The sequence below is a fragment of the Sabethes cyaneus genome, chromosome 3 (assembly GCF_943734655.1).
Source record: "Sabethes cyaneus chromosome 3, idSabCyanKW18_F2, whole genome shotgun sequence".
NCBI classification, from domain to species: Eukaryota; Metazoa; Arthropoda; class Insecta; order Diptera; family Culicidae; genus Sabethes; species Sabethes cyaneus.
Genome location: NC_071355.1, coordinates 170,074,647 through 170,096,643, shown reverse-complemented (window position 1 = coordinate 170,096,643; position 21,997 = coordinate 170,074,647). Strand labels below are relative to the sequence as shown.

At 40.8% G+C, this 21,997-nt stretch overlaps 1 protein-coding gene across 1 annotated transcript in view; it reads left to right on the top strand.

The window, feature by feature from the left end:
• LOC128742538 (mucin-5AC) overlaps positions 1-20,142 on the top strand; it is a 92,553-nt gene extending 72,411 nt beyond the window's left edge. The window contains exons 9-13 of the mRNA XM_053838937.1: positions 9,892-10,069; positions 10,151-10,303; positions 10,372-10,487; positions 19,761-19,916; positions 19,982-20,142. Of these exons, the coding sequence (XP_053694912.1) occupies positions 9,892-10,069; positions 10,151-10,303; positions 10,372-10,487; positions 19,761-19,916; positions 19,982-20,142 (764 nt within the window). The remainder of the gene's footprint in view (positions 1-9,891; positions 10,070-10,150; positions 10,304-10,371; positions 10,488-19,760; positions 19,917-19,981) is intronic.
• Positions 20,143-21,997: the final 1,855 nt, after the last annotated feature.

Below are 21,997 nucleotides of genomic sequence, written 5' to 3'. Positions count from 1 at the left end.
AGTGCAACGCCAATCTAGCCCTGACCAACCCATAACCCGCAAGCTAAGGGCCTCTACTGACCGGGGCCTAGACTCTAGAGTTAGGGCTAGGGCTAGGGCTAGGGCTAGGGCTAGGGCTAGGGCTAGGGCTAGGGCTAGGGCTAGGGCTAGGGCTAGGGCTAGGGCTAGGGCTAGGGCTAGGGCTAGGGCTAGGGCTAGGGCTAGGGCTAGGGCTAGGGCTAGGGCTAGGGCTAGGGCTAGGGCTAGGGCTAGGGCTAGGGCTAGGGCTAGGGCTAGGGCTAGGGCTAGGGCTAGGGCTAGGGCTAGGGCTAGGGCTAGGGCTAGGGCTAGGGCTAGGGCTAGGGCTAGGGCTAGGGCTAGGGCTAGGGCTAGGGCTAGGGCTAGGGCTAGGGCTAGGGCTAGGGCTAGGGCTAGGGCTAGGGTTAGGGCTAGGGCTAGGGCTAGGGCTAGGGCTAGGGCTAGGGCTAGGGCTAGGGCTAGGGCTAGGGCTAGGGCTAGGGCTAGGGCTAGGGCTAGGGCTAGGGCTAGGGCTAGGGCTAGGGCTAGGGCTAGGGCTGGGGCTAGGGAACACCCTACTTAGAAAATAGTCAGATAGACAGATAGTCGGAGATCCCTATTCTGCGCATTGTAACACTGTCGAAGGCATTCTTGACGTCTAAAAACTATACTAAAAAATGAGGCACACAAAAATAATCGCTAAAATTTTCTAGATTTCTCCTTCATCGCTTTGTCGGATCTCCTCTCCAAAACAGAATGCCTCCATCTTCCCTTTGACACCACTCATAAGGTTTTCGGCAGTGGTGAGACCGTAGACCGACTACTTTTGATACTATAGCCCACTGTTTCTTCAAAGCCAGCTTGTTCTCTATCACCTAAGGTCTGATCTTCATGATGGCCCAAAATTTATCAGTCCACGGAACATGTCTTTTGGTACAAAAAATAAAGCAAAGCCATGGATATAAACGACCTTAAAAACCTGACTCTTCTTTATCGACAAACTTCCCAGCCGGTTATTAAAGTACAGGAAAACTACGGAGCTAATGTAAAGATCCTATTGACTCAACGGCACAGCTCAGTCGAGATTCGAACCTATAGGTCGTATACGACCTAGATCAGCCTCGTACCCCGGAGCGAATTGGGCGGGCTTTTTTGGTACAAAAACAACAATGATATCTCTGTACTAGTCTAACACTGGCCGCGCGTAGTGGCAGGATAAAGTCAATATATGATTGCGCCTCTATGAGATTGCGGGAGGGGCAGCAGACGCTTCTGGAGGCACTCGTCCCGAAAAATTTACCCGTTGATGGTGCTCGTCGTGATGTACGAGTAGGGCTGTCGGTATTGGGCGCTCTTAGTGAAAACCGCTATTTCGGTATTGGCGTAGAAAATACCGGTAATACCGGTAAAATACCGGTATTGGCAGATTATTCGAAATCAATAGAAATGTTGATGTTTTTCAGTCAATATCTTTATTTTTAAACATTAACTTCAGTATTGTTGCTTAACAAAGTGGAATTTAAGCAGATAAATACGCTTAGCGATTTATTTCCCTGGCTAGAACGGGCCTTGTAGCCAACGCTTCCAACGATTAAAAAAACTTCCACTTTCATCGAAGTTTGACGAACGGTTCTCAGCGCATCAGGAGTTTTCTTTTCATTTCTTCAAATTTATAGTAGGGAAACTCGCTTTTAACTATTTTCAAAAAAAAACCTGTATTGCAGCTTCCACCAAAATGAATGCCCCGGTCTCCTACAGTCTCTTCACAAATTTTTCCTTCATGCCCAAACCGAAACACTCTTGCATAGCCTCATCCTCTTCATTATCGTTCACAGATACCTTCTCTTCTCTGTTACCAATGCGACTATTCGCAGATAGTGGCCTGAAAATTTCATTTGCTTATATGTCTGTATGTATCACTCGAAAGACTTGAAAAATTTTCCAAATTCTTTCCTGGCAGATCTTTGATGGCAAGAATACTCAAAAAGGGCGAAGATCCCCGTATTCTGATCAGAGCCCGGCATTGTCGAAACAAATAAATGAAGCTGACTTTCTTTTATCTTCGTTTCATAAATTAAGCGACTGGTTTCATTTGTTGAACAGAATGTTTCAAGAAAGCTTCAGCTGAAGTTATAGTGACTATTTCAAATGACGACGGCAGACAGTCAGGCACGATTTGTCGATATTGAGTAGGTTATTTATAATATGCGTTAAATTGTAGAAAATGTTACTCAAATTCAATTCAATTGCATTCAAAGTTGCTGGCTTTCTACTAATCTAATATTTGATAGAAAAATACAAAATCGTTAAAACCGGTCGTCATGATGAAGTGAAAAGCATTTCATTGACGCTGATTGAAGCCAGTTTTAAAAAGAAGCCGCACTGCTTCAGTTGAAACCGAACCTTCATTACTTCATCGTTTCATTATTGTAAGTGGCGTTGCTGGGTCCTGATCTTGTTTCCAAAATTCGTTATTTGAGAGCTTCGAATAATTTGGTGGCTTCGAAATATCAAGTTGTTCAAAAATAAATTGAAACTCGACGTCTGGCTCATACAATGAAACATTTTTACAGCAAAGATGCTCTACTATTCCTTAAACGGGTTCAAGAGCTATAACTACTGGACACACAGTTTTACTCTCTTCATTGCTAGTGGCCGAAGAATCTCACCAGCATTAACACCAAGTTGTTTTTCTATCAAATTTACAATCTTTAATCAAAATTAGTTCTTCTTCAAATAAGGAATTTAAAGAAAAATAGGATCTTAGGAAATACCGGAAATACCGGTTTTTTGTCTTTCCAAAACCGGTATTTCGGTATCCAAAAATTGGTCGGTATTACCGGTTTCGGTACTACCGGTACTACCGGTTAGACAGCACTATGTACGACTGGCTGTTCTTGTCAAATTTCGAGAAACTAGTTTTCGGCGAGATTTAGCCAAGTAGGGGCTCGGCCTTTCGTGTTGTGGCCTTTTATGATTCGGCCAAATAGGGGTTCGACCTTTCATAATACGGTCAAATGCAATTTAAGCCTTCGGTGACAGTGGTTGAAATTCGGATTTCGGTTATTTGTTATTCGACCGTTCGGTATCAACTCGGCGAGTCGATGCGAGGGCTAGGGAAAACTAACAAAGGTCGGTAGACCTAATCGAATTAACCTAGACAGATGTGATTTCTGTGGAGAACTGCGCCCGCAGTGGCCGGTACTTCCGGTGGTGGGTCGCCGGCAACCCTAACGGCTGGCGCCCAACTCGCCCTTCGCCCTGAATCATCTGTCAAAAGTCATAAAACATTTTCCACGGAATTATACTAAAAAGTCTTTATGTAATGTGTTTTTCTGCCTAATAGTCTCTTATGTTTATGCCGATGGTTTTATGGCAAACGACGTTATGTCAAGCAGAAATTTTGTAAATTATACCTAACGTCCATTATGCCTATCATGCGTTATGCCTAATGTACATTATACCTAATGTCCTAACTGCCTCCTAGTTGGCTCCGAGGTATGACGCTGGCCTAATGAGCCAGTCGTCGTATGTTCGAATCTCGACTGGGAGAGGCTGTTAGAGTCAATTGGATCGTAGCAACTGGCCCTGCAATTGTCCTGCACTAGGGCTGTCTAACCGGTAGTACCGGTAGTACCGAAACCGGTAATACCGACCAATTTTTGGATACCGAAATACCGGTTTTGGCAAAGCAAAAAACCGGTATTTCCGGTATTTTCTAATATCTTAGTTTTTTCAAACTTCTTATTCGAAGAAGAACTAAGTTTGATGGAAGATTGCAAAACTCATAGAAAAACAACTCGTTGTTAATGCTGACGACATTCTGCGACTACTAACAATGAAGAAGGTGAAATTGTAGGTCAAATAATCTTGAATCCGTTTAAGGCACAGTAGAGCATCTTTGCCGTGAAAAAGTTTCATAGTAGTCAGACGTCCCGTTTCAATTTATTTTTGAACAACTTGATATTTAAAAGCTACCAAATTTTTCGAAGTTCTCAAATAACGAATTTAGGCAACAAGATCAGCGCCCAGCAACGTCACTTATAAGTGATTTTTCAAATCACTACTCAACAATGAAGTAATGAGGCTTTAGTTTCAACCGAAGCAACGCCTCTCCGTTTTAAAACTGGCTTCAATCAGCCTCAATAAAACGGTTTTCACTTTATAATGTCGACCGATTTTAAAGTTTCGTTTGTCAAATCAAATGTCTATCAAATATTCAGTAGAAGACTAGCAACTTTGAATGCAATTGAATTGAATTTAAGTAACATTTCCGACAATTTAGCGCATAGTATAATTAACCTATTCAACATCGATAAATCGTGCCTGACTGTCAATCGTAGTTATTTGAAATAGTCACTAACTTCAGCTGAAGCTTGCTTAAAACGTTCTGTTCATCAAATGAAACAAATCGTTTCATGTATAAAGCGAAGGTAAGAGAAAATCAGCTTCATTTATTTGTTTCGAGGATGCCGAGCCCTAGTCAGAATACGGGAATATTTCCGCTTTTCGGGCATTCTTGTCATTAAAGGATCTGCCAGGAAAGACTGGAATATTTTTCAAGTATTTCGAGTGATACATTCATACATTGATCAAACAAGCAGATAAAATTTACAAGCTCTATGAATAGTGGGATTGATAATAGAGAAGAGAAGATATCTGTGAACGATGATGAAGAGGATGACGCTATGCAAGGGTTCTGCTCTGGGGATGCAGGAAAATTCGTGAAGAGACAATAGGACTCCGGGGCATTTAATATGCTGGAAGCTACATTACCGGGACATTTAAAAATAGTTAAAAGCGGGTTTCCCTGCTATAAATCTGAATAAATGGAAGAAAAATTCCTGACACGCTTAGAGCCGTTTATCAGACTTCGATGAAAGCAGAAATTTTTGTTGGAAGCGCTGGCAATAAAATCTAGCAAGGGCAATAAATCACTGAGCGTATTATATCTGCTTAAATCTGCTAAGGAACAATACTGAAACTAAAGATTGAAAATAGAGAGATTTATTGAAAAACATCGACCTTTCTATTGATTCCGAATAATCTGCCAATACCGGTTTTTTACCGGTACTACCGATATTTTCTACGCCAATACCGAAATACCGGTTTTCACCAAAAGCACTCAATACCGACAGCCCTATCCTGCACTCTAACTGCTGGCTGCGAAGTCTGTCGTATAAAAACAGACGGTCAAGTTTCGATAACGAAATGTAGCACCTAGGCTTTGCTTACCTAATGTCCGAAGCTGGGATGGGAAAACTATCATTAATTACTGATAGTTATCAGTAAGCAATAATATCACTTCGTATCAGTAAGGTTTCGCAGTTTTGATGCTTACTGAAACAGTTACGTCGTCCCGTTAGAAAAATCATTTGGATTAAAGTTAATGGTCGGAAGTTGCGTACGATAGACGAAAGTGACACAATAGGTCGTCGTTGTCGTCAGCAGCCTAGAACCGGGGTGGGTCGTGCTGTTTCAAGCAGTCGCCTCTATTCACGTTGCCCGTATGTACGTGTGGGTGAAAATCTGCCAAAATGTTTCGATCTCTTGTGCTCTTTAAGAAATTCCTATTCCGCTTCACCCCTACAGTAAACTTTTGGAAGTGGCAGCAGCTTACGTTCGTCAACGCGAATTCAACTCGATCTAGGGTCATTCGTAACAAATTTCTCAGTCGTCTCAAAAGTCATAAATCAGTTTCGACTTGGTCAAGCCATCTTGCATGTTGAGTCTTCGTGTTTCCGGTGCCGGTGGGGTTGTTGAAAAGAACTGCTGTCGTTTTTCTGCCGTCCGGCATCCTTACGACGTGCCCGGCCCACCGTAGCCTACCGACTTTCGTCAGATGTAGATGGGAGTCTCTGGGATTCTCAAGCAGTGAAAATATGTCGTGATTCATATACTTCTACCCTTGATGCAAATCATGCCTCTCGTTTCGATACCCGCTGGTCGGAACACCGCCTCAAGAGTGATTTTGAACAGCATACTGGATAAGCTGTCACCTTGTCCCAACCCTCGCCGCGTCTCGAAGGGACTCGAGTGTGTCCCCGAGACGTGCGAAACACATCACTCGTTCTAATGTAGCTCTGATTGGTCGCGACAGTTTGTCCGGAAAACCGGTTTCGTGCATTATGTGCCATAGCTGGTCTCGATGGACTGTATCGTATGTTGCTTTGAAATCAATAAAGATGTGATGCAAGGACACGATGTACCCTCAACATTTCTGCAAGATCTGTCGGATGGTAAAAATCTGGTCGGTAGTTGCGCGAGACCCCGGGAAGTCCACCTGATAAATTACAACGTAAAGTTACAAAAAATAATGCCGGTATTACAATTTCCTATTTTTTTTTTTGCTACAATGCCGTGATGGGTAAAATTACTGATATTTACTGATAGTTATCAGTAAACGTACTGAAACTACTGATAGTTATCAGTAACGATTTTTAATGATAGTTCCCATCCCTAGTATATTCGTTCATCACAGCTTCCTAGCGCGTTTGTAAATCGTTCCAGTGCAGTGCCATTCGGATGTTGAGAATATGGAGACCGGTACGTTTCATCGGTTTTTGGACAAACTAGATGAAACCAGCTGTCTTCTACAGACACAGACTCAACGCCTTCCTGTCCTTCACCAGGTCAGTTGTCGTTGGTTTTCTACCACTGGCCGCTGTGCCGTTGTGTCGTATGGGTCTCTTTGAATGACATCTGCATCCGAGACACCGTCTAATCATGGATTCCCAGATGTTAACAACTCTTTTTCCACGACGGTGCACATGATCTTTTGGCAAATCTGCTTTTGCTTCGAGGCCATCTCGATAACTTAACAATAGCTTAACACCTAACAGATAACTGCTGCTACTGCTGCGGCAGTTTCTAAGCCCGCTCGATCAATTCCTGCAATGCGTTACCGTGTTCTCTTTTGAGAAACCGAATTGCTTGTTCGCTCAATTTGTTTAGGACGACTATTTCTGGAAGTTTTCCCCGAGTGTGTGCAGCAAATTATAGGGCTACGCGACGCAAGATCTGGCTTAGGTAGCAACACCAGCATCTGTGCTTTCTGTAGCTATCTGGTAAGCAGCTTTGGTTCAGATATTTCTGCATCACCGACCTAAACGTGTCCGAAAATGCTTGGATTGCCAATTTCAAAGCAGCGTTGAAGTATGCGGCGAAAAGAGTTTCTTCGATGATCGCCTTCAGCTTGGCTTGCTTGTTACAGCGAGGATGTACCTTTGATCTTTCGCATATTGATGCGGTATATGTCACTTCAGAGATTAAGAGTAACATATCGACACAGCTCTAGAAAGCAGTTAGATTTGCCCCGCTTGATGTTTTGTTTAAGTGTGCCCCTAGTCACTCTGTAGACGTTTCCACGTTTCTCCTTGTCTGTCACAGATCTTGCTAGCTCTGCATGTCTGCTGTGTTTGGGATAACTATCTCCAAGGTCGCTTAATACCTCATTCCACCAGTACACTAGTCGCGGTCAGTTCATAGGTTCAAATTTTGTAGCATAACAGTTCGCTGACGCACTTTATGGAGTTAGTTCTTTGACTCAGCTCATGAGCCGATAGCCCATTTCTAATTTCTCGTCTGGTGTCCAAAGCTCATGCACCCAAAGCGCCTCTCGGGTAGTTGGGTAGTCAACTGGAATGCGCTCATTTGCATGCATATGACTAGTGACTTTGGCCATCAATAAAAATTTCTAGAATTCCATATATCTATACTAAACTGTAAAGCAAAGCAAAACAAAGCCTAGGTGCTACATTCCGTTATCGAAACTTGACCTTCTGTTTTTATACGACAGATTTCGCAGCCAGCTGTTAGAGTGCAGGACAATTGCAGGGCCAGTTGCTACGATCCTATTGACTCTAACAGCCTCTCCCAGTCGAGATTCGGACATACAACAACTGGCTTATTAGGCCAGTGTCATACCTCGGAGGCAACTGGGAGGCTATACTAAACTGTACTAATCAGGAAATTCTGTTAATTATTTTCACCTAACGAAAGCAAGCTTTGTACTCCTTTATTAAAATTGCATGTAATTATTATGTTCACATGCTGAAGGATGTGACATGTTAAAGCATCCGGTACTTATATCTGGTAATATATCTCATGTCGCCTCCGCTATCGATACCACTTGATACGATTCGCTTTGTCGTCTCGTAATCACTGATGAACTTAAGTACAATGGACCTAAAAACACACCCCCTCCCCGAGCGGCTCCGGTGAGCAGCAAACATTCTCGTATTTATAGCGTGATAATTACACCATACGCGAAGCATTACCACTCAGTACCACGGCGGCCGGCAGTTATGCAGCCCGATTCTGATGCCCACCAGGACACCGACGATCCGGTTTAAGGGTCATCGCCGCGAATGTTATTGACGTCGACGCTGCTGTTGCCGTAATCGTTGTTATTGTTGCTGTAAAGACAATTAATTACATAATGTTAACAAGTGTTACCAAATGAATCGTGACAGCATGAGCTAGCTGGAAGCGGCGGAAAGTGGAATGACACACGCTGCGATTATTGGCTGCACCCCAGCGAGTCCAAACTTGTTCTGATACCGTAATGTTCAGCCGGACGGGTCAGTTCACTAAATGGCAAAAACGGTAGGATGCTGCCCATTGTATGTAGCTCTTACTTATCTCAATCTGAGGAAGTCTTATGAAATAAATCAACTTTTTCCGCCGCTTCGATGGTAATGAGAGTATTAAGTAAGTACAATTGTAATTCATGCCAGCTCAGAGAATAGGGGGATCGTCCAGAACGGCAAGACCGACAGAAACGAATAAGGCATAGCCTCACAGAAAACCAGTAAATCAGGTGTACCCTGCGGTCTTTGCACTACATTGTTCTCCGGCATATGCAACCGAGTGCATTCGCCGGTGGTATTGAGCAGGATCAACATGGTGTACCTACACGTTAAGGATCGAATGCCCGACCGGATCGATAAACATGCGCTCGCTGGCGATAATTCATTTGAGCGAAATATTTATTGGATTTTTTCGTAATTCGAACAGCGTGTAGAAGATTTTTTACCTTGCAGTAAAGTGTTGTTTCTGGCTGAAAGATTGGTGCTTACATAATGAAGTGGAAGGGGTAGAGTTACTGGTTGAAACATAGTGCTGAATTCCGATAAGTAGTGTACTGTACTTGCAAAAATTGTTATAGCGACGTTTCACATTCCTTGAATTGCCTAGTTAGCTGTATGTAAAAACTTTTTAAAGTTGTATTATATAACAATGCTGAGTGATTTTCATAAAATGTTAAAAATCCTAGGACCACACGGCCCAATTCGTACGATAATTGCTACCGGGTTCAATCGTTATGTTTACAACATCCCTGGCACAATTAACCGACTTGCTCCAAATTGATTGATAGATACGCAAGCACATCATAGTTTCGATTTCATTGTTAACTAGCAAAAATTTATTGCAATTCAATGCTAGAAAAAAACGCTTCCCCGGCCAAAGTCCTCATCCAGCGAACCACTTTCGATGCTGAAATCATTCCATTCCATTAACCAGGCACTATTAAAACCAATTAGCAAGTTACTTTACCATGACGCTAAATCCTAGCTACGAATCACCAACAATCGATTCCGAATCAACACAAATTAATCTTGATTACCTAAAGGAATTAGTACCGCCTTGCTGGGCAGAACAAATGTAGTAAAAAAAGATGCTTCAGATGAAACAGGTTTTCGTTTTAGCATCCTACCGCACTAATCGCAAGCAGAATCGGTTCAACTCTTGATGAGCCAGCATCCTAGCATCACTTCACTGAAAACTGTTGATTTTTTTACGTTTATAAAAATTGATTTCACTCAACATACATATAATTAGTTACCTCAATCATGATTAACGTACTAAATGCAACTCTTCTCGTACTGACAGTGTGTGGCAAGCGAATGTTTCCTGAGCCTCGGATCGTCGGCGGAGCTAAGGCATCCTTTGGCCGGTGGCCATGGCAGATTTCCCTGCGACAGTGGCGAACCTCGACCTACCTGCACAAATGCGGAGCCGCTCTGCTGAACGAGAACTGGGCCATCACGGCAGCTCACTGCGTGGATAAGTATGATAAGTTCTGGTTATCATCTTCGACGGTACAGCGATGCAAGTATTAATGACGAATATAATTTTGCTTTTTTGTTAGCGTTCCACCGTCGGATCTACTGCTACGTCTTGGCGAGTACGACCTGGCACTGGAAGAGGAACCCTATGGCTATCAGGAACGGCGGGTGCAGATTGTGGCATCCCATCCTCAGTTCGATCCCCGTACGTTCGAGTACGATCTAGCGTTGCTAAGGTAACAGTTTTTGATTGTAGTACTCTAGAGACGGAGAGAGACCTCTAACAAATGAACAAATATTTTAGATTCTACGAACCAGTGATATTCCAGCCAAATATTATTCCAGTTTGCGTTCCCGATGGGGATGAGAACTTTATCGGTCGGACAGCGTTCGTAACCGGCTGGGGGCGATTGTACGAAGGTGAGTGCCTGTTATTATTATAAATGCAATTATCTGCGCGATGCATGATTAAATTGCATTTGAGTTGCTATATGCAGTGTTAACCCACTCATTTGAATGCCTGTCCACTCATTGAACTGTACCGCCTCAGGGAAGCAAAGCTTTCAATGTAATACTGGTAGAACTGCTCATATGTCTACATTGTTGAGTTAAATAAAGCAGCATCGAGCCTAGGAATGTATTATGACATTTAGCTTTAGCAATGACTCTTGACTTTTTCAAATTATGTTTGCTTCAAATGAAGTAGTTATCTAGAATAAATTCCTTCTACTTAAATTTCATTTTTAACTGAAGGTCACTTGATTTTTGTTAGATATTTTGTTAGATTAATACGAGTCGCATTATTGGTTCCATTTTGCGAGAGATATTCCGGATTGCAGAAGGATTTTTATGTCACATCATTGGTAGCAGACGAAAGAGAAATAAAAATCTGTTTAACGTACTGCACCATTTTCTAAAAGCATGGCAAATGAGGTATCCAATCGCACGATTTTTCAAGACGAGTAGTTCGATAAAGCAAATTTTGCTGATATATTTATTTATTAAAGGCCGATCTAATACGGTCCTTGTGATTTCCTGTAGTTGACCATCTGCACGACTAACTACCCGAGCAAAGTTTTATAGCAAATTGAAAACAAAATTTGATACCTTGATGAAACTGATTTTTATCTGAAATTAAATAAAAACAAAACTATTCCAATTAAATTCTACTATCTATATTTATTCGCGACAGATACATATTTCGCCTACGACTTGCAGGCTTCATCAGTGTCTGTTTTCGAACTGCATGTCATAGGCGAAATACGTATCTGTCGCGAATAAATATAGATAGTAGAATTTAATTGGAATAGTTTTCTTTTGATTTATTTTCAGGTTTCGTATTCTACTAAGACGTTCCAAAAACTTCAGTTACTCACCTCATTTTCGCGAGCAACTGTCCACTGATTCCGACACTTTCTCTCTGTGCCAGTTACACACTAGCGGTAACTACTTAAAGAATGTGTAAACAATACATATTACACATTACAGGCGAATCCTTTAGTAAGATATAAATGCCCGGATGCCTCATCTTCCCCCTGCGTAAAATGAGCAATTCATTATATTATGTTATTATTCCTGTTTGTTATATTGAAATTCGTTAGCTCTGCCAGATAGCCTGTGGAGAAATCGCTTTCCGTTTTATAATGCTACTTCTCCAAAAATCTTTGTTAGAAAAAGCGAAACCATCTCAGTATTTTGGTAGATAGTAGGTAGATCTTGTCGTTGATATTGTACACCTATGTACCTTACCTTCCTGAAATCAATGGTCATGGCATTCTACTTGTCCAACATTTTGGTAGTTTTAAAACTTTGGCCTTAGGCTCAAAGCAAAACCTTGAGCTTAAACATCTTTATCAGACTTGACCCTTCTTTACCGACAGACTACACAGCCAGCTGTTAGAGTACAGGACAATTACGGGGCTACTGACACGATCTTACTGACTCTTTATCAAGCGCCGACCAGCCATGATTCGAACATACGACGACTGGCTTGTTAACCCAGTAACATATCACGAAGCAAACTGAGCTTCCTTAGATTCAACTCTACTTAATTTTCATAGATGTTGGCCTTGGGCTTTTCCCGAGTCAACCCTAACGAATGTTTGCTATGGGCTTTTCCCAACTCGATTTTAATGTGCTTTGGCAATGAAGGTTCCCTGTCTCAACCATAAAATAATTTGACTATGGACTTTCCCTCTTTCAATGCTAATTTGCGTTGGCCTTGACCTTTCTCTAGCTTTCTTCCTTAATATACTTTGGCCATGGGCTTTTGCCGACTTAATTTTAATGTTGGCCATGAGCTTTTTCCGGTTCCATCCAACAACAACGTTGCCAACAAATGTTTAAATTAGCCCTACAAAATATATTACATTTGTCTTACTTCATAATTTAACCCTAAAGTCACCCGAAGGTTCAATTTGGTAGTGGATCGCCAATGTGATATGCTGTAGTTCGCCACCCGTACGACTAACTACTCACCGCATTTACGCGAGAAACTGTCAACTGATGGACTCCGACATTTTCTTTCCGTGCAAGTTACACGCTAGCGGCAACTACCCAAATAATGTGAAAACAACTCACATTACAACCAAATCCTCTGATATGCTTTAAATATCAAGATGCCGCCAGGTTTCCAAATTCTACTCAACAAGTGAGTACTTATGGACTCGAATCTAAGTAGAGTTGATCCATTCGATATCCAGTGGCTTCTCAGGCCCCTTAACATTCGTACTGAAATCTGAATTATCAACCGTGAAACTAGATCTTACCAGAACAAATTATTTCAATTTCACCATCACAAGCGGAGCTGAGTTGTTTTTAGACAAAACTGACCAGATGCGTTCCGTTTTCCCAGTTAGGATTGACTGCAATGGACGGGAACGAGGCACAATTCGTGTCTAAAAATAACTCAGCATCCCCGATGATGGCGGACACTGAAAGACGTCGCACGCTTATTCAGCGGTTATAGATATTGCCTTTGACTAACCCTCTATGGGCCAAGGGTTACGCAATATCGGCGAATCATGGTGACCTAGAACCTAGAAGAAAAGTGGGTTCGAATTTTATGAATGGTTCCTATTATTACTTGATTCAATCCGCATAGCTCCTAGCTTTAAGGGGGCATAGTACTTTTTCAATTTAAAAAAATCGAAATTTTTTTTATTGATTACTAGCTGACCCGACAAACTTCGTATTGCCATAAATTAACCTGTGTTGTACATAAATCATGAATCTCGGATGATCTTTGTCACAATCTCAAGTTTTGCAAGCCCCCCAGTGGGCGGCGCTTCCGACGGCGGGTCACCGGCAACACTCGCGACCGGCTCGTCCTGAATGGTCTAGTGTTAGTTACTATAGATAGTTTTTGTGGTCTTGTTATTGATTAATGTTTTATGGAAGAGTCTCGAATTTCTCGAGTTGGATTAGTTTTTGTGTTTCGCAAAAATTTCTGTTTTATTTGTATGAGAGTCCATATCCCCCTACCACAGGGGTGAGAGGTCTCTAACTATCATAAAATAAATTCAAGACTCAAGAATCTCCTACATGCTGAATTTGGTTCCATTTGCTTGAATAGTACTCAAATTATAAGGAAATTTGTATTTTATTTGTATAGGAGCCCACCCTCTTAAAAGGGGAAGGGGTCGTAATACACCACAGAAAAAAATTCTGCCATCTAAAACTCTCACATGCCAAATTTGGTTCCATTTGCTTGATTAGTTCTAAAGTTATGAGGAAATTTGTATTTCGTTTTTATGGGAGCCCCCCCCCCCCGTCCTAAAAAGGTAAGAAGTTCTAATTCATCATGGAAAAAATGGTTGCCTCCAAAAACACCCACATGCCAAATATGGTTCCATTTGCTTGATTAGTTCTCGAATTATGAGGAAATTTGTATTTCATTTGTGTAGAAGCCCCCCTCTTGAAGTGTGGAGGGATCCTAATTCACCATAGAAAATATTTTTGCCTCCAAAAACCTCCACATGCCAAATTTGGTTCTATTTGCTTAATTAATTCTCGAGTTATGGGAAAATTTGTATTTCATTTGTATAGGAGCCCCCACTGCTAATGTGGGAAGAGGTCCTAATTCATCATAGAAAAAATTCTTGCCTCCAAAAACACCTACACGCCAAATTTGGTTCCATTTGCTTGATTAGTTCTCGAGTTATGAGGAAATTTGTATTTCGTTTGTATAGGACCCCCCCTCCTAAAGTGGGGAGGGGTCCCAATTCATCATTGAAAAAAAATTTGTCTCCAAAAACACACACATGCCAAATTTGGTTCAATTCGCTTGATTAGTTCTCGAGTTATGAGGAAATTTGTATGGAAGCCCCCCCTCTTAAAGGGGAGAGGAGTTATAATTCCCCTTATAAAGAGGGGAGGGGTCTCAATTCACCATAGAATAAATTCTTGTCACCGAAAACACCCACATGCCAAATGTTGTTCTATTTGCTTGATTAGTTCTCGAGTTAGAAGGAAATTTGTATTTCATTTGTACAGGAGCCCCCCCTCTTAAAGTGGGGAGAAGTCCTAATTCACCGTAGAAAATTTTCTTGCCCTCGAAAACCTTCACATGCCAAATTTGGTTACATTTGCTTGATTAGTTCTCGAGTTATAAGGTAATTTGTATGAAAGCCCCCCCCTCTTAAAAGGGAGAGGAGTTATAATTCTCCTTATAAAGAGGGAGGGGTCTCAATTTACCATAGAATAAATTCTTGTCACCGAAAACACCCACATGCCAAATTTGGTTCTATTTGCTTGATTAGTTCTCGAGCTATGAGGAAATTTGTATTTCATTTGTATAGGAGCCCCCCCTCCTAAAGTGGGGAGAGGTTCTTATTCATCATAGAAAAAATTCTTGCCTTCAAAAACACCTACATGCCAAATTTGGTTCCATTTGCTGGATTAGCTCTCGAGTTATGAGGAAATTTGTATTTCGTTTGTATAGGAGCCCCCCCCCCCTCCTAAAGTGGGGAGGGGTCCCAATTCATCATAGAAAAAAAATTTGTCTCCAAAAACACACACATGTTTATTTGGTTCTATTGGCTTGATTAGTTCTCGAGTTATGAGGAAATTGGTATTTCATTTGTACAGGAGCCCCCCCCCCTCTTAAAGTGAGGAGGGGTCCTAATTCAACATAGAAAATTTTCTTGCCCTCGAAAACCTTCACATGCCAAATTTGGTTCCATTTGCTTGATTAGTTCTCGAGTTATGAGGAAATTTGTGTGGAAGCCCCCCCTCTTAAAGGGGAGAGGAGTTATAATTCCCCTTATAAAGAAGGGAGGGGTCTCAAATTACCCTAGAATAAATTCTTGTTACCGAAAACACCCACATGCCAAATTTGGTTCTATTTGCTTGATTAGTTCTCGAGTTTTGCAGAAATTTGTGTTTCATTTGTATGGGAGCCCCTCCTCTTAGTGGGGGGAGGGGTCTCTAACCATCACTAAAACCTTTCCTGGCCCCAAAAACCTCTACATGCAAATTTTCACGCCGATTGGTTCAGTAGTTTTCGATTCTATAAGGAACATGGGACAGACAGACAGACAGACAGACAGACAGACAGACAGACAGACAGACAGACAGACAGACAGACAGACAGACAGATAGACAGAAATCCTTCTTTATAGGTATAGATTTCGAAAGATTAACATTTTGACCATATGTGTTTCAAGTCATTTCGATGAATTCCAAAAATTGACAAAGTTACAGCTATTTGTACCGCGCATGTCTGGAGCGATTACACAGCGAATAAAAACTTCAACGTCGTTTTTCTCGAAACCAGGTTTTGAAAGTCGGTACCATAAATATCTCAAGAACGGCTCAAGCAATTCTCATGATTCTTATTTTGTTTCAAAGCCAACAAAATTATCTAGTGTTTGACCCATTCTTTTTTCGATATTACAATTTTTGTATTTTTTAGAAATGTTTAAAGTCAATTTTTTCGACTAAAAACCGTACTTTTATGTTTGAATGTCCGCCATTTTGTTATGCGTTCGAATTTTAAAAAAAGGATGGGTCAAACAAGAGATAATTTAATATTCTTTCATGTCGTTTTGGAATTTTTCAATTTGGATAAGCCCCCCAGCACCAATCCATGGTACCGCAAATCATGTTTTTTTCGAATGATCATGTTCAAGGAGAGAGAGAGGAAGAGGTTCACATATGCAAACAAAACTGCAAATATTAGTATGAAGTGCAATGTTTAGAAAGCAATAAGCCCGAATCGATTCGCTTTTCGCGTTATCGAGAAAAAAATATTTGAAATAATGCAAAGAATATGGTGTAAAAATTACTATGCCCCCTTAAAAGGACAACGAACCACAAACATAGTAAGTGATGCTTAAGTTATCTTCTCTTATTGTCTCACTCTAGGGATACTATAAAACATTTTTAATTTCAACATGAAAAAAAATTTTACTTTTGTGACTTATTCGTAAAAAAATTTACATTAAATGTTGTAGTAGAAACAATGCGTCGACAACAGTTTTTATTGTGCACATTGAAACTTATGGTAAATTTATTGTAAAACTGCCTCAAGTTTAAATTGTATTCATATTTATGTTTCTTATTTTGTGGAATAGAATTTTCCATATTTCTTCACAAATTTACTGCTGTTTTAACTATATTTAGTTTTTCCCCTTAAAAAAATACCATAAAAGGACGATAACTTTTACTGTACATGATAATTTTTGTTCGCGAATGAATAGATTTTTTATTGATACTTGTTATTGTAGAATGATTGTTATGGTAGAATCTCTCAAAACCATGGAAGTTATGGTGAAATACAATAAGTTTAATAGTTTGGTTATATTTTCTGATGATAAATTTTATTATTTGACTGTATTTTGTATCCTACTGTTACAATTATGTTTATCTTCATGTTACGGTTATTTTTTTTTTCGGGTAACCACACTGTGGAAAGCCACCAATAAAACGTGAACGTAAACGTCATTCTAGTCAAGGGCTGATTTTGACTTACATTTTTTATTTTATATCGTCGTACTATGAAATATATTTCGTTTTCCTTACCTCGAAAACCTCATCCATCACCGCATCGATTTTGAAATGTTCGTTTTGACTGGAATATTGTTTCAAGCTCCATTTACACGAGAAGCTCATTGCGCGGGAATAGTCCCTTGACTGTTTAGGTGGGACATTTCCCAATTAGGCGGAGCTCTGGCGTATTGGGATGGTTCTTGTCCTAAGGCATCACCTACACTTTGTTGGCTCCATACCACTCTATGATGTTTATTCCGTAATGGCAGGATACCAAATCGGGCCAAACTAACACGGAACAAGTGTGTTACAGATGTTTTCCTAGACGCAAATTGGTCGATAAGGAGAAGCAATTCTTCAGTGAACACCACAATTGCGAAGTTGCAGAAAGAGGTGAAACGGAACCTAACCGAGGAATGTAATGGCCCAGCAGCTGATCTCCAAGATGTCAAACGAGAAATTAGGTTGCTGAAGACCAACGATACCACCGATATGGACCGCCTACCAGTAGAGCATTGTAAACATGGCCGAGGAACGCGGGTAACGGATCTGCACTGGCTTATTTCCTAAATTTGGGAGGAGCAGAAGCTATCGGAGGAATGGATGGAAGGAGTGGTTTGTCCCATCTACAAAAAGGGTGTTTGGCTCGGCTGCTGCAACTATCGCGGCATAACGCTAGTAAACGCCGCCTACACGGTACTCTCCCAAATCCGCCGGCTATCACCGATAGCATAAGGTTTCGTAGAAAATTTTCAGGCGGGCTCATAGGGGCTCACGTCACTACGGACAAAATTCACCGGAACCAGATATTGCAGAAATGTCGGGAGTAAAACGTTTTCACGCATCACATCTTTATTGACTTTAAAGCAGCATGCGATACAGTTAGTCGAGACCAGCTCTAGCAAATAATGCACGAACTCGATTTTCCGGGTAAACTGATGCGACCGATCAGAGCTCATTGGATCGAGTGATTGGGGATACTCTCGAGTCCTTTTGAAATGCGGCGAGGGTTGACACAAGGTGACGGCTTATTCTGCATGCTATTCAACATGCATGCTCTTGAAGGGGTGACCCACAGAACAAGCATTTAAACGAAAAACATGAGCAGAAGTAGCTATCGCCTAGGCTTCGCAGATCACTTTAATAGCCAAGGCGGCGGATGCAATTTACATAAATCTGAAAGCGTAATCTATTATGAATGTTACGAAGACCAACTACATGAACGAAAGAGGTTCAAAAGAGACAACCGCGCATCTCCCACGGATGTTAACCGTTAACGGCGACGAACTAAAAGCGGTAGATGAGTTCGTGTACCTAAATCGCTGGTGATCGCGGATAACACTAGTAAGCAGATCCCGTGGCGCATTCAAGCGGGAAATCAGGCCTACGTTGCCTTTTGCAAAATGCTTCGATCAAGAAGCATATGCTGCTGTTTGAAGCTGATAATATTCAAACCGTCATTGGACCAGTAATTCTTTAAATTAGGATGCCGAACGGCAATATGATGAAAACGATCTCTTTAACACCAGGACCAGGACACCAGAAACAGAGGGATCCAACGTGCAAGATGGTACAACCAGGCCGAAAGCGACTTGCGTCTGATACGCCTGGAAAATTGGTGACGAGTGGTCCAAGATGGAATGGAGATGACTGCTTGAAACAGCACGAGCCACCCGAGCCATCTATGCCAACGACTACCTTCTTATAAGTCGCAAGTGTGACTGCCAACTCTTAGTTCGATGCATAAGTATAAGTATAAATCCCAAGCAGCGATGTGAGTTTTATTGTACTCTTTCATGACCAATTTTGGTCTTAAACGTCATCATAAGAATGTAATAAAACCCAAATTGTTACTTGGGATAACACCTCCAGCCTTTTTGCGATATCACCGCGTGAAAGCGCTGATCGTTCTTTTAGTCTTCGCAGCGTCTTCGTCAGCGTCAGCGTCTGATAAGAGATATGTCTTTCGATAGGTTTCCGATCCAGTCTTCATAGATATCGACGGACTTTGAAGTTAAAATTACCTATAGGACACCAGCATACGAACCGTTGCTTTACAAGAGATGGCGCTTTTCTAGTGGCAGTAAAATCAAAATTTCTCACTTGTCTATGTTTACCAACCTGAAAAACAATCGCTATTCATATCATCTTACTACCATTCATCCGAGAGCGTGGAAAAGTGAATTGATACTGTACGAGAGCCTATGTACTGAATATGTTTGTGACATTTCAATTCGAAAAAATTAAATTTCGTAACATGAACGCAATAAATAAAAACAATGTCTACCAACTATTTATTGGTTCAGGTGTCAAACGTTATATTGCGACTAGCGATAAACACAAAAGAAACTGAGATGCTTGAGAGAGTAATGTTGCTGCTTTGAGCAAATTTATTGTCGCCAAAATTGAGCTGTTTCCGAAACGTACAATATACTTTACAAAGTAACGACATCTGTTGTATTCAACAGCGAAACATTGATAGTTTCAAGCATACTCTCACGCATGGCGCATGATGAAACACTAGAGTCAACTTCTGTTAGTTTTTACCAGGAACCAGAGGCGGTGTCCTGTTGAATATTTTCGCTGGGGATGAGGTTAGAACTTGTTACGGCCGCGATCAGCATGTATTTAATAATAGCCAAAGAGCTCCGTCTTTTTAGTTACACAGATTCGGAATTCACAACTTAATGTTTCTATTTACAGATGGTCCACTGCCAAGCGTCCTACAAGAGGTAACGGTTCCTGTGATCGAGAATAAAATCTGCGAAACAATGTACCGAAGTGCCGGTTATATTGAACACATACCACACATATTCATCTGTGCTGGATGGAAAAAGGGAGGATACGACTCCTGTGAAGGTAATTTTCAAATTTCAAATCCTCCAATAGCCCATTTATTCACATTTTCCTTTCATTTTCCACAGGCGATTCCGGAGGTCCAATGGTGATTCAGCGGCAAGACAAACGCTTCCTGCTGGCCGGAGTCATCTCCTGGGGTATCGGTTGTGCAGAGGCCAATCAGCCCGGGGTGTACACGAGGATATCGGAGTTCAGGGACTGGATCAACCAGATTCTGCAGTTCTGAGAATTGATGACGATGGATGCCAGCCCGATGCGGGATACTACTACGTACAAGCTCTAGGACAATACGAAAGGGGCCGGCTGCTACTATTAACCATTCTCAGATTGGTTTAAAAAGCAGTCAGCGTAACCGGTAGATTGCGAACGTACATTTTGAGAAGTGAAAGAGATGAGCAAAGTTGAGGACTCTGAGTCTGAATTGTTGATTCGTTTTAATCTGGCAACCGTGCCACCATGCAGAGTTGCGCACATTGATCTGTCGATGGAATCGGCGACTGAACACAAAATACTCGGTCCACTAAACTGCAAATCAGTACATTTCATCGATAGATCGATTCAGTAAATGTTTTATCGGCAAAGGGAAGAGTTTTAACATAAACATAAACGTTTAAAATAGAGTGCTGCATCACTCGAACATAAACCAGTGTACGAAAGCACATACAAGAAGGGGACTATTTTGAATTTTTAGTTGACAACCGAGAAAAGTGTGCTAAAGTTTTAAGACAATTCGAAGTATGTTAAGGGAAGTATGAATGAGAGTATGCATGAGTTAGTTTTAAAAAGTCTTCTCTAAGTTGTGATAAATAGTTGTGAATGGATGAGAATCACTTATTTTTTTCTGAAGCGCAAACGAATGGTTGTATCCTAGGAACAAACAAATTTCGCTGACGTATTAGATTTTAGAAAGTAAAGGAATTATTTATTTATTTATATTCATAAAAGTTAGTTAAAACATTACACATCATCTAGCATTTTATCTCGAAGCAGAATTTCCACATTTCACAGAATAGAAGAACATCTTTGATGTGGTGAGTGCGGGGTCTGGCCCAATTTTAAATAGTAATGGAAATGAAGAGTATTAGACGATAACTAGGAGAAAGACAAGAGTCAGGCAAGGTGTGATTGAACAATGTTTGTAAATATTTAATTATAACTTTCAATCAAGTAGAGGAGTATTTTGAATTCGGTGAACCGTTGAATAAGTTCAAGCGTTTGGTGACAATGCAATTGTCGTAGATTATAATTAGTGTTAATAGTACTTCATTTAGACTTTAAGTCAGATGGGTTGTAAAACAATAAAACAATTGTTAAGGATTTGAGCGAGAAAGCATATAAAAATATTGTACAATATTCACAAGAACAAAAAAATATATTTTTGATTTGAAATAAAAATTTATAAAATGTATTTTTACATCCGAAATACACCTAATGTGTCACAGTACGAATTCATATACGTAATCAGAATAGTAAAAAAATCGGTTTTTACAAAGAATATCTGGTAATTTTCGGTTTCCAATCTACATCTTTCATTGGGAAGAGACTAAACGGAGGAAATCCGGAAACTCTCAACTAGTACTTTACGTTGTGATTTAGTAACTCGTAACTCATCCAGCGAAATGTCTATATTTTTAACTACTAAAAAAAAACAAAGCCGTGGACTTAAACGTCTTTTCTAAGACTTAATTTTTCTTTATGGACAGACTTCTCTGCCGGCTATTAGAGTACAGGTCAGTTACGGGGCTTCAGATTCGTACATACGACAAGTAGCTTGTTAGACCAGCATCGTACCTCCAAACCAACTACCAACTACTATTTATTGGTTTAAATATAATATTCGAGAGGCCTTTATCAAAGTTCAAAACCAATATTGAAAACATCAAAAATAGATTAATATCTTCGCGTAAATCGCTAGGGAAAATGGATGTTGCCAATATTAAGGCGCATGCAAGAGCAAAAACTAAACTAGATGTGTCCCCCCCTCTTTGAAACTGATATAAAAAATCGGGGGGCAAAAAAATAATTTGTCGGACATAAGTCAAAATATTTTTATAAAATCAATTGTCTGTGGGCTCTACAGT